Here is a 13685-nt window from a genome sequence, read left to right on the forward strand (position 1 = left end):
AACTTACAAAATCAGCAGCGGATCAAATAATTATTTCCTTCACTGTATTTGATCTGTTCTATTAGATGTTTTCATATTTTAAATTATTGTATTTTTAGAGAATTGTTTTAGAGTTCTGCCAGTGTTCTTCTTTCAAATGAGACCAACCTAAGCTCTGTAATACAAACAATTCATTAATTGCAACAATTTTAGTTCCAACATTGTGTTTTTATGTACACCAAAATGTGCCAGCATGGAATAATTATGAAAGTACAGTTATAGGACTTATACAGTTAAATGGGGTGAGTTTCACACTTGTGACAGTTCCTGAGGATATCTAGAGGATTTAAACAGCACTGCGGTTTCTCACTTCTGTTTTTTCAATAGAAATTGAGAAAATGCGCGTTCGCGCGACGGGGGCCCTTCACTGCAGGCGAGCTTTTCTCGGAACAACAGCGGCGGCTGTTACTCGGAGCTTAAAAACAATAAACACTTAAGTCGTCTTTATGAACTCAAACACCAAACTTACTTACAACAACACAGAGTAATGAAGTTATACACGAAGATCTCTTTACTCTTTATCATCTCTTTTTTCATCAACGGTGAGTTATTTTGTCAGCATTTCTACAACACTTTCCTACCTAGTAAACTGACAGATATTCTTCATAATTAATGTAGCAACTTGAGACTCAATGATTTCAACTTTCTTTTACATTTACGTATGTGCGTAGTTACGTGTTTTTGTTTAATCTCTGACTATTTGTGTTTCTTCAGGTGTGTTTGGTGATGGTCATGAGAGTTTGATAGTGAATGAAGGAGGATCTGTGACTCTACACACTCATCTTACTGAACTACAGACAGTTGATCTGATACATTGGACGTTTAAAGGTGTTCTCATAGCTAATGTCAACAGAGTGTTCGACAGAGATCCAGTTTATGACTCTGATGTGAGATTTACTGACAGACTGAAGATGAATCCTCAGACTGGAGATCTCACCATCACAAACATCACATCTGAACACACTGGACTTTATCAACTAGAGATCATCAGTGAAAAGACAGAAACAATGTTTCAAACATTCAGTCTCCGTGAGTATCACAAGCTTTATTTTAGTAATGATTTTATTTACATAATTATTCAGTGATTAAACTGTGAAAAAGATATTTCTACAGGAAAGTTTGGAATCAAATTATACTCGTACATTATGTTTATCATATATAATAAACAGTTAGGATGGATAATGTGTTTTAGCCACCCTACCTGTAAAAATAATAGTAAATAAAGAACAATAAATATTTATAATTCTAATGTAAAGATATTTGTAAGTGTGAATTGTGAAGTGATCACATCAGTTATTCAACAAGTTTAAAATCTGAAATGTGACCATTATCCGGTGACTCGCATCATCTGTATGACGTACAACCCCAAAAGTCCCAAAAGTGATCATTTATTGAAATAGAATATATCAAATATGATGTTTTCTTACAGGAGTATGGCAAGTTTGGCTTTTGTCACTATATATATATTTGTGCTTAATATTAGCATTCATTTAAGGTGATCTGATCACAGAAGAGTCAGATCATCTGGCATTAATATTTATGTTTTGTGACTATTGTGATATTAAGTCCATAAAAGTCACTCAGTGTTTGTTACTGAAGGTTAATACAGCAGATTTAAATAAGATTATGCTGTTTCATCTGAACATACTTTTAACTGTATTTTTTTGTGCGGTAATGTTAGATTGCTTTACATAATCTACACGTTGATGTCAAGCAAAGTAAAAAATGAAATCTGAAAATATATAAACTTTCAAGTCATAATTGCATAGCTTAAACTCCCGTTATATCACAGAGGCTTTTTACACCTGGTCACTTAATGCATTTACTCTGATCGTATAGATATCTGATCATGAAAAGTGGTGTAAATGCGACTTTCAGCCTGCAATGCAATTATTGACATTTTCCTCCGAAAATAACCGTTTTACCTACTTTACTGACAAATAAGTTACTTTATGTCCACAGATTTGGTTCTGTTTATTTAAAAAAGAGGCGCCTTTATGCGTTTGGTGAGGGGGCATAGGGCACATGCTCCTGTCTGTCAAAGACAGACATGGTGCAATTGAATGCTTCTGCAGAGGTCAGGTACGAATGCCCTTCCCATAGGTGGATCTCAATACAAGATGATTATAGTGAACAGTTTTTTCAGAGTGACATGCGCCCTCTAGTGGCGAAACGTGTAAATTCAATAATAGGGATTTGGATTTCCTCAGAGTTTGTTGGAAAGGTTTGGTGTTATAACATTCTTATGATAATTTTATTGAGTATAAGGGACACTTTTCCTCATGTTCACGCAAGGCACTCAAGTCATTGAAAAGAGTGGCTACTATAATAGCGTATCATTTGGAAGGGTATAAAGAAATGTGGCAAATGCTTTAAGTTCATTTGTAAAAAAATAAATCTGCATTTGTGTACAAAGTTTTTAGTTCTTTCACTTCATCATAGAGTAGGAAAAGTAGGACATGGCCTTCACCTCTTTTCTCAGAACAACAGCGGCGGCCGTTAACTTACTCGGAGCTTAAAAACAATAAACACTTAAGTCGTCTTTATGAACTCAAACACCAAACTTACTTACAACAACACAAAGAAATTGTCATGGTTCCACTACCATGTCATGTTTTATTCCTGTCTCAAGTGGAGCCGTGGCATTGCCTGATGGTTTCATGTGGGGAGAGACGTTTTTGACCCTTGCGTTCTTCCATACTCTCCTCGAGTCGCGTCATTGTTTCCTTACCCTCCTGTTTCCTAGTTTGTGTTAATTACCTTCCCTATAAAGAGTACTCATGTTCCTTTGACTCGTTGCTCGTGCATTGTTTGATGATCGTGTTCTTGTACATGTTCCCGTCTCTGTACCTGTGATATTCAGTGGCGGCTCCAGACACTTTTGATTGGGGGGGCAATGGGGGGTCCTGGTCATTTCAAGGGGGGTCTCATGAAAACCAAAAAAAAATACAGTGGACACGGCTAATAACTGCATATTACTGCTACTAAACAAATAAAACCAGATCCATGCACACTGTGAAAAAAATGACGACAGGCAAAACAAAAAGCCGCGTCTTTTGATAGAATATTCAAGACACTGGTACTGTTTGAACCACGAGTAACTAAAACCCCTGGATGCTAGCTGCCCCTGAGATCCAAAAGAACGACATGGTTATGATTTTAATTTAGGCTGTCTTGGTTTCTCGGCTGGGCCATGGCTTAAATCCCCCGTTAAATCCTTTCCATTTCAAATAACGTATGTGCAACATTAAGTGCAAAATGAAAATAAAAATTCAATTATATCAATTACATTTGTAATCATAAAACCCGTGTAGGAACTCCCAAATGTAATTGATATAATTGAATTTTTATTTTCATTTTGCACTTAATGTTGCACATACCTTATTTGAATTGTATATTTAGATATTGTCAATTTACATAGTGCATTGCCATTTTGCATATTACATTGCAAATTGAATTTTGCAACACATATGCTTCCATATGCGAGTTGCTCCGGTCCCACCTCCTCATCCTCTAATTCAGTGGTTCTCAACTCTGGCCCGCGAGATCCATTTTCCTGCAGAGTTTAGCCCCAACTCTGATAAACACCTGTTGAGGATAAACAGTGACTTCAGGAACAGACGCGTTCAACTTAATGTAGGGCTGCACAGATTGTTTGGCATATCGCATTAAAGTACCGCGACAGCGATTCAAATCCGTACAGAACAATCTGCACTTGAATTGCTCTCGCGGTACTTAAATGTCATACTCTGATAGATTTGCGCAGCGACACATTAGGTTGAACGCGTCTATTCCTAAAGACGCTGATTAGCTTGTTCAGGTGTTTTATATCAGAGTTCGGACTAAACTCGGCAGGAAAATGGATCTCGCGGTCCAGAGTTGAGAACCACTGCTCTAATTCCTCGGTGTCCTCTATTTCTAATTCTAGGATCAAGCAGGGCTCGCCCTCCACTGCAACGGGTATATTTTCAGTCCTATTTCCGTCTGCTGTCAATTTGTTTTTAGGTATGACGAAGCGATCCATTTTAAGCTTAAAGATATAAAGTGCGTTGCAGCACTTGCGGGCTCGCGGCAGCGCCTTGAACGCAATGACGCAAGGCGCAGCGGCAGCAACGTTCATGGGGCGTCGCAGTGATTCTTATGTTTATATTTTTTGATATGTCGAATAAATTATGAATTATTATTGTTCTGCGGAGTTTGAAGAGGACCATTGTTAAATCTTTATCCCGGATATATATATTTTAATAAATATTAAATATTTTTTAATCACGGAGGCGGTGGGGGGTCAAATGGGGAGTCAAGGCGTTTTGTTGGGGGGTCTTGAGACCCCCCAAGACCCCCCTGGCGCCGCCGGTGGTGATATTGCTGTTCCTGAATGTTCTTGTTGTCGTGTCAAAAGTAAGTGTTAGTTTAGTGTTGTTACCAGTGTTTGTTTTGTAGTTTAGTGAGTCAGTGTTTCTTGTTAAAGTATATATATCCCTGTCTTGTTTTCCCCCACGTGGGTTTTTGTTTTGCCTGTTTAGTCTTGTTATTTGTTTAATAAATCCTTGTTACATCTATACCGTCTGTGTCTGCCTGCATTTGGGTTCCCACGCCATGTCTCACCTCGAGACTCATGACAGAAATGAAGTCATACACGAAGATCTCTTTACTCTTTGTCATCTCTTTTTTCATGTAAACTGACAGATATTCTTCACAATTAATGTAGCAACTTGAGACTCAATGATTTCGACTTTCTTTTTACATTTACGTATGTGCGTAGTTATGTGTTTTTGTTTAATCTCTGACTATTTGTGTTTCTTCAGGTGTGTTTGGTGAGGAGACTGAGAGAGTGTCAGTGAATGATGGAGGATCTGTGACTCTACACACTCATCTTACTGATCTACATACAGATGATGTGATAGAGTGGTGGTTTAAAGGCGATCGCATAGCTAGAATCAACATAGAGGACGAGAACAGTGATCAATTTTATTACCCTGATGAGAGATTTACTGACAGACTGAAGATGAACAATCAGACTGGAGATCTCACCATCACATACATCACATCTGAACACATTGGACTTTATCATCTAGTGATCATCAGAGGAAATATCATCACAAAAACATTCAGTCTCCGTGAGTATCAATTCAATTCAATTCAATTCAAGTTTATTTATATAGCGCTTTTCACCATGTGTATTGTTTCAAAGCAGCTTTACAGGGGCAAACAGGAAAACAGAAAAGTTAAAACACAGCACACAGTGCATGGTATTTATACATCGAGTAAGATCATTCTAATAAATAATATCTAATTTCTAAATAAATAAATAAATGAATGAATGCAGTCTCCCGGTGAGCAGGCCAACACTGCCCTGCTGTGGCGAGGAACCCAAACTCCAATGATTGATTAATGGAGAAAAAAACCTCGGGAGAAACCAGGCTCAACCGGGAGGGCCAGATCCCCTCTGACGTGTCATAGCTGCACTCAGACTGCTGACGTGTGGTTTAGGTTTAGCATTTAATACCAAATATTGTAACTTCAGCCTTAATAAGACAAATAGTCCGTCTTTACTCTTGGTTGGGTATGTAGTGGTCTGAGCTGCGATGGTCCGATGGTCATATTTCTCTTGGCTGGTGGTGGAATTGCCTTAGATGGAGCTGGGATGGTCAGTCAGTCTGCAGCTGTATCTGGCGTAATCTCAAATTGGGGATGGGCATCTGTCGGTCGTCTGGACATGGTGGAACTTCTTCCTACCTCGGGATGGGCATCCCGAGGCAGAGGCGGAAAGAGAATAAAGAGAATAATTAGCGTAGCTGCTGTTCATTAACTATGCATTAAGTGAAAGCTTGGCTGAAAAGATGTGTCTTTAATCTAGATTTAAATTGGGAGAGTGTGTCTGACCCTCGAATAGTATCAGGAAGGCTATTCCAGAGTTTAGGTCTTACGTATGAGAAAGCTCGTCCCCCTTTGGTGGACTTTGTTATTCTAGGTGTTGTCAAAAGTCCTAAGTTTTGAGATCTTAGAGAGCGTGATGGGTTGTAACGTGATAAAAGCTCGGTTAAGTAAGTAGGGGCTAAACCGTTTAAGGCTTTGTAAGTAATTAAAATAATTTTAAAATCAATACGATACTTAATGGGTAGCCAGTTAAGCGATGATAAAACTGGGGTTATGTGATCGTATTTTCTTGACCTAGTAAGAACTCTGGCAGCTGCATTCTGAACTAACTGAAGTTTGTTTATCGATGATACAGGACAAACACTAAGTAGAGCATTACAATAGTCAAGCCGTGAGGTCACAAATGCATGAATAAGCTTTTCTGCGTCTGCAACACATAAACTATTTCGCAATTTGGCAACATTTCTAAGGTGGAAGAAGGCTGTTTTTGTGATATTTGAGATGTGATTTTTAAATGACAGGTTGCCATCTAATATAACGCCCTAGGTCTTTAACTGTATTTGTTGGAGTAACAGTGCAGCTTTCAATTTGCAGGCTGTAATCGGAGATATTCTGTTTACTTGATTTTGGTGCTATAAGTAATATTTCTGTTTTGCTAGAGTTTAAAAGGAGGAAATTACTAGTCATCCAATGTTTTATGTCCTCGATGCACTCTGCCAGTTTGGATAGCTTAAAGGAATCATCTGGTCTTGATGAGATATATAGCTGAGTATCATCTGCATAACAGTGGAAGCTAATTCCATATTTTCTAATAATGTTGCCGAGGTTGATGGACATATGCTGTCCTGCGCATTCAAAAATTGGATTTATGGACTTCGGATGAACAAAAGTTGAAGTTTATTAATCTGAAATACAGCGCGCTGGGCCTCCTCAGACTACAGAGTCTACACAGAGAGTCAGCCCCGCTCAAACAGTGTACAACATAAAGTGTGTATGTGAGAGGGTGTATCTTCTTTCTTCAGGCTGTGCCTCCCTCGAGCGCCTCCACATTTGCTACTTTCATTGTGTCCCATGGAGTGATGACACCCCTCGTGCTTATTCCGGCCGCACCCTTCTTCTTTTACTATCTGCAAGACAGCATATTTCCTCCCCCCTGGTCTCCACATAAACTTGTTTCTTAAAACCCGTGCTTATATGGATATATGCATTGTGTAGGATGACCTCAGGTCAAACAGCTGAGTTGCTCGTGCAAACTGCTGACTCTCAACCCCCACATCCTGTCGAAAATTCCATCTACACTCTAATATTCACCCTTAATCTTTCAAACCTTTAAGCACACACTTTATTCATAATTCTTCATATTAATACACACATTCTACTATTGATTATATATAAGCTATAACAAGATAAAATGTAGTTAACCCATAGACTGTGATTAAATGGACATTGTAATTAAAACATAGATTTGTTATTAAAACCCTTCAAGGGGGAGCATGTATATGGAGAAAAGCAAGGGTCCTAAAACCGATCCCTGAGGTAATCCATAATTTATTTGCGTAAGATTTGACGATTTCCCATTTAAATGGACGTATTGATATCTGTCTGTTAAGTAAGATCTGAACCATTGCAGTGCCTGTCCCTGAATACCGATATAATTGTGTAAACGATCTAGTGGTATTTTATGGTCTACAGTATCGAAGGTCAAGCAGGACTAAGAGTGAGATGTTACCTTAATCTGAAGCAATAAGGAGGTCATTTGTTATTCTAACGAGCGCAGTTTCAGTGCTGTGATGCGGTCTAAAGCCAGACTGAAACTTTTCGTGCATGTCATTATTTTGTAGGAAGGAACACAGTTGAGTTGACACTACTTTTTCTAGTATTTTAGACAAGTACGGGAGATTTGAGATCGGTCTATAGCTTCCAAGTTCATTGGGGTCTAAGTTTGGTTTTGTGATAAGAGGCTTAATTACAGCCATCTTAAAGTGCCCTGGGACATAGGGATGGGAATCGAGAACCGGTTCTTCTTTAGAACCGGTTCCCAGTGAATCGATTCCTTGGAATCGTTAGCATACCTGCTTATCGATTCCGCTTATCGGTTCCGCTCGTTGCAAATGTGTCATGATCATAATCACACACACGCGCTGCGTTGTTTTGGTTACGCAGCAAACATGTCATCGAGGTAGAAGCGATCTAAAGCGTGACTATATTTCACTAGAAAAGACCCCAATGCGGTCATTTGCAACAACTGTAAAAGTTTAATTTCGGCAAAGAGAGGAACTACCTCCAATATGCAGAAACATTTGGCCACACAGCACGCAATTCAATTGCAGGACTGTCGCGTGTTTGATACGCTACTACTTAGCGACACAGCAACAAGTGAGTCAAGCAGAGGCGGAGCTAACGAGACGTCATCTGCTATTAATGCCGAAGGTAACTTCTCTATTTAGTTCATGTGAGCGCTAGAGATGGGCGGATAAGCTAATGTCACCCGCATCCGCTGCTTCAAATAAATGATCCACCCCGATCGTCACTTTAAATACTCAGGAAATGTTACTGATTTTTACGGTTTACTGTCTTTGTCTTTGTAAATGCTTGCATCTAATCTTTCGATGTAGCACACACACGATGTAGCATATAAGATGTAGTAGTCTTATGGCTTTCATAAACATACATTGCCTCACAGTCGCTGCATTACAAACTCAGCACTTTCATCCTTGTTAAACCACTTCGTTAAAACGCTACCACACGGTACTTTTCTTTCTTTCCAATTTTTGTTTTGTTTTTAATTCTCCCTTTTCAAATTTCTCTCGGATCTGTTTTGACTCCATTTCGGCTTTAAGAAATAGACCCTCCCTACGCCACGCGCGCATTTCTTTAAAATTACTGCAAATTAGCGCCTGATTAAAAATGCATTTAAAACGTATTCGTATTTTTTGAGAAAATGTGTTAATACTGTATATGATATCATCCACCCGCAATTAATCAGAATGTATTTTTTTATTACCCGACCCACCCGACCCGCGGATCATCCGCAGCGCCCGCGGATTTAACCGCCATCCGCTTATCACTAGTGAGCGCCATTTCATTGTGTATGTCAGTTGAGTTGAATTTTGTTCCTTCCTTGACTGTTTAGTCTGTGTTTTTAGTTTTTATGGCATTTAAAGGCACTTAAATGGCAGTTTTATTTTATTTTTTTGTCTGGACCAATGATGAATTTGAAAAATTCTATAGGTCCCTGGACTTAACTTTGTAGCCTACTTTTAGGTTTGTTCTGAGGTTGCTACACATAATTTGTGTATACTCTGATTATGTGCTGTGTTCTTATCAGATATTAAAGCGAGTTAATACAAACAAACAAATTTGTTCTTATTCACTCACCCAATGAGAATCGATAAGAGAATCGATAAGAAATCGATCGATAAGCAATATCGATAATGGAATCGGAATCGTTAAATTCTTATCAATTCCCATCCCTACTGGGACATGTCCTAGATTAATTGACGAGTTGATTATGTTACAAATGGGCTCAATTACAGCAGGTAGTAACTCTTTTAATAAAGTAGTCGGAATGGGGTCTAATAAGCATGTCGTCGGTTTGGATGTTGCAATAATTTTAATTAAATCTTCCTGATTTATAGGAGAAAAACACTCTAGCTTTTCTTTTTGGGTGACGGTTGAAACTAATTCTTCCGGCACACTTGGAGGTTTGGTTTTAGCTATGTTGTCTCGTATTATTTCGATTTTCTCAGTAAAAAACTTCATGAATTCATTGCTACCGAGGTGCGGCGGAATACCCAGGTCAGGTGGAGTCTGTTTGTTTGTTAGCTTAGCAATTGTACTAAATAAAAACCTTGCTTTTAGTGCCTTTTTATAACAGCTTGCACTCTCTTTCCATGCAATTTTAAAGACCTCTAATTGGGTTTGTTTCCATTTTCGCTCCAGTTTACGCGTCACAAGCTTTACTTTAATAATTATCTTATTTACATAATTATTCAGTGATTAAACTGTGAAAAAGATATTTCTACAGGAAAGTTTGGAATCAAATTATACTCGTACATTATGTTTATCATATATAATAAACAGTTAGGATGGATAATGTGTATTAGCCACCCTAACTGTAAAAATAATAGTAAATATAAAAACAATAAATATTTATAATTCTATTTTAAAGATATTTGTAAGTGTGAATTGTGAAGTGATCACATCAGTTATTCAACAAGTTTAAAATCTGAAATGTGACCATTATCCGGTGACTCGCATAATCTGTATGACGTACAACCCCAAAAGTCCCAAAAGTGATCATTTATTGAAATAGAATATATCAAATATGATGTTTTCTTACAGGAGTATGGCAAGTTTGGCTTTTGTCACTATATATATATTTGTGCTTAATATTAGCATTCATTTAAGGTGATCTGATCACAGAAGAGTCATTATGCTGTTTCATCTGAACATACTTTTAACTGTATTTTTTTGTGCGGTAATGTTAGATTGCTTTACATAATCTACACGTTGATGTCAAGCAAAGTAAAAAATGAAATCTGAAAATATATAAACTTTCAAGTCACATAATTGCATAGCTTAAACTCCCGTTATATCACGGAGGCTTTTTACACCTGGTCACTTAATGCATTTACTCTGATCGTATAGATATCTGATCATGAAAAGTGGTGTAAATGCGACTTTCAGCCTGCAATGCAATTATTGACATTTTCCTCCGAAAATAACCGTATTACCTACTTTACTGACAAATAAGTTACTTTATGTCCACAGATTTGGTTCTGTTTATTTAAAAAAGAGGCGCCTTTATGCATTTGGTGAGAGGGCATAGGGCACATGCTCCTGTCTGTCAAAGACAGACATGGTGCAATTGAATGCTTCTGCAGAGGTCAGGTACGAATGCCCTTCCCATAGGTGGATCTCAATACAAGATGATTATAGTGAACAGTTTTTTCAGAGTGACATGCGCCCTCTAGTGGCGAAACGTGTAAATTCAATAATAGGGATTTGGCTTTCCTCAGAGATTGTTGGAAAGGTTTGGTGTTATAACATTCGTATGATGATTTTATTGAGTATAAGGGACACTTTTCCTCATGTTCACACAAGGCACTCAAGTCATTGAAAAGATTGGCTACTATAATAGCGTATCATTTGGAAGGGTTTAAAGAAATGTGGCATGTGCTTTAAGTTCATTTGTAAAAAAATTAATCTGCATTTGTGTACAAAGTTTTTAGTTCTTTCACTTCACCATAGAGTAGGAAAAGTAGGACATTTCCTTCACCTCTTTTGAAGTCACATCTTGCAAAATATAGTGATGTTAAATTGGATTTGGATAAAGTCTACCAATCACGGTGTGTGTGTAAACTTGTCAATGACCACATGGATTGTGCGCGTCCGGGAAACATCAGTGAGTGACCCACGCAGTTGACTATCACACACAGCCTGCACTGGTGGCGGGTCGCGTTCCACTCATCTATCCACATGAAATAACTACTAGAAGAAATTACAAAGTTGCACATGTGGGAGTAGGCCTATTTGTAAAAAAATGCTTGTGCTTTCTCAAAAACTGGTCTCAAAATGCAACCATTCGGTCGCAGTCTGGAGCCCTGTATATTGACATATATTCTTGATCATTTGAAGCATATTTTATGTTTTATACACAGTGTAAATGGCCTGATTTCATCAATATTCCAGAATAGTCAGCAGTACAACTGTACAGGATTGCATTGTCCAAGGCGCACACAAGTATGAAGGTGATGTCTTCCATTCTTTCCGACAACAAAACTGCTGAACTGAACAAGCTCGAAATCATGACTTATTCTCTCTCTCTGTCTCTCTCTCTCTCTCTCTCTCTCTCTCTCTCTCTCTCTCTCTCTCTCTCTCTCTCTCTCTCTCTCTCTCTCGTTTCTCCTCCGATCCTGTGGAGATTAAAGCGGTCTCCGTCCTCACCAATCCCTGTGATTAGACTCAGGTGATCTTAATCTGCAATCGACCCACTTGCTTAACATCTTTCCTGCGTCTCTCCGCCCCAGCACAGAAGTCACTAAACTTCTAGCTGTAGGATACATTTTGACCCCATTTTTCAGAAGAGTACAGCAAAGTCATTGGCTGTTGAGTTTTATTATGTAAAGCACAATGATTATCAACATCAGTTTGCCACTTCTACTGATGTTTCAGATGAGCTCTGTAAAGCATTTGATACTCCTTTGTTTACATTTATTTGGAGAAAAAAAACCCAAATTGGGAAGTCTAGAAAAGTTGCTACTCACTGTATGAATCTGGTGGATTGAACTTTCTTGATTTTTGTGCTTTTTTTTGTGAAATTGGATGATCATTTCTGCGTTGTGGTTATTCTTTACTGAATTGTTTGGCAATTTGTTTTTCAAAAAAAGGTGGCATTTATTTAAAAATGGAATTCCATTTGCAAAATTGATAAAAAAAATGCTATCTTGCTTATTAGCAAATATTACTGGCCTGGTCTCTTGTATGCAAACATATTTTTTCACCTCTTATAAACTAAAAGTGTTTGAAGATAAATATGTTTTAAAGAAAGCGGGCACACAAGTAAATCACAAAGGCATGCAGCTCACTGAGTTTCTTGCTGTCCCTGGAGTTCCAGTGACATTAAGAGAAACTATGTTGTCATGGATGTAATTCACACAAGCGTCCTAACATTATTCAAACATAATATTAAAAAAAACAAGTCAAACTTTTCCATAGGTGTCTTACAAAAGAGCAATGGCAAAATAAATGAAACAAATTTTCTGGACCTGTATCACAAAAAAAAGAAAGTCACAAGAAAAGTACTGGATAGTAATTTCCCTTATTTATCAATATTTGCTTGGTAAAGTCCAGATGGCTTTCCAATTGAATATGTTTTTGTAGTATATGGTCCACCCCAGAGCTGAATGTATGTTTTTTTTAACTGAGTTTGACTGTTCTTTATGTAAAGGATCACACTGAAGGGGTTTATTCTGCGATAAATGCTGACTGCCTATACAGTGTCCCACTTATTGGCGTTCCTTCCTGTCTACCCATCTGTGCCCATCAATTTTCTGTGAAATCTTTTAAATCTTTCCGATTCCCTAAAATATACAGATGGTGAATACATGGCAAGTGACCTAAGACTATTCCTCCATACAGAGTATAACAAGATTTACTTTAATATTGATTTTATTTACAGAATCTTTCAGGACCCTGAACATTTGCAGTGTGAAATAACAGTTCAGAATCAGAAGAGCTTTATTGCCAAGTGTGTTTGCACACACAAGAAATGTTCTTTGGTATTCTTGGGCAGACTTGGGCAGACCCAAAAAATGTGCTACCCGGACCCGAATATTATTTAAATGCTGGATCCGACTGAACCCAATCGGCACATAATTCACAGCAAATTGCTTTTAACGAGTCAAAAAAGTTGCGAAAATATAACTTTCTGTCTTAGTTAGACACTCACCCAGTGTAAATTTGTGCACTCCCTAGGGAAATAGTGAAGAATTTCTTGAAAATGACACACTGATATCAGATAGAAAGACCCTCGTGGGTGGTCCTGTGCCCAACATTTTTGTGATTTCAACATGCACAAAACGATCACCATAAATATATGGTGATTATTTTATTAAAAATCCTCTACTTAGAATAATATTTATGGGTTTGGAGTTCAAACCACGGCTTGTGATCCTTTCCCTCTTGTCACACTCTCTCTCGTCCCGCGATTTCCGGTCTGTTTCTCTCAAACTGTACTATCTAAAACGGTGGTTCTCAAACTTTTC

General features: G+C 38.0%; 1 protein-coding gene across 2 annotated transcripts in view; it reads left to right on the top strand.

The window, feature by feature from the left end:
* Positions 1-353: 353 nt before the first annotated feature.
* The window catches only part of LOC130430399 (carcinoembryonic antigen-related cell adhesion molecule 1-like), a 73625-nt gene continuing 60293 nt past the window's right edge, over positions 354-13685 (top strand). For both annotated transcript variants that reach the window (XM_056759501.1, XM_056759502.1), the window contains exons 1-3: positions 354-581; positions 754-1068; positions 4845-5156. In XM_056759501.1, coding sequence (XP_056615479.1) covers positions 527-581; positions 754-1068; positions 4845-5156 — 682 coding nt within the window. In that variant the 5' untranslated portion in view covers positions 354-526. The remainder of the gene's footprint in view (positions 582-753; positions 1069-4844; positions 5157-13685) is intronic.

This window comes from Triplophysa dalaica, chromosome 10 (genome assembly GCF_015846415.1).
Source record: "Triplophysa dalaica isolate WHDGS20190420 chromosome 10, ASM1584641v1, whole genome shotgun sequence".
NCBI classification, from domain to species: domain Eukaryota; kingdom Metazoa; phylum Chordata; class Actinopteri; order Cypriniformes; family Nemacheilidae; genus Triplophysa; species Triplophysa dalaica.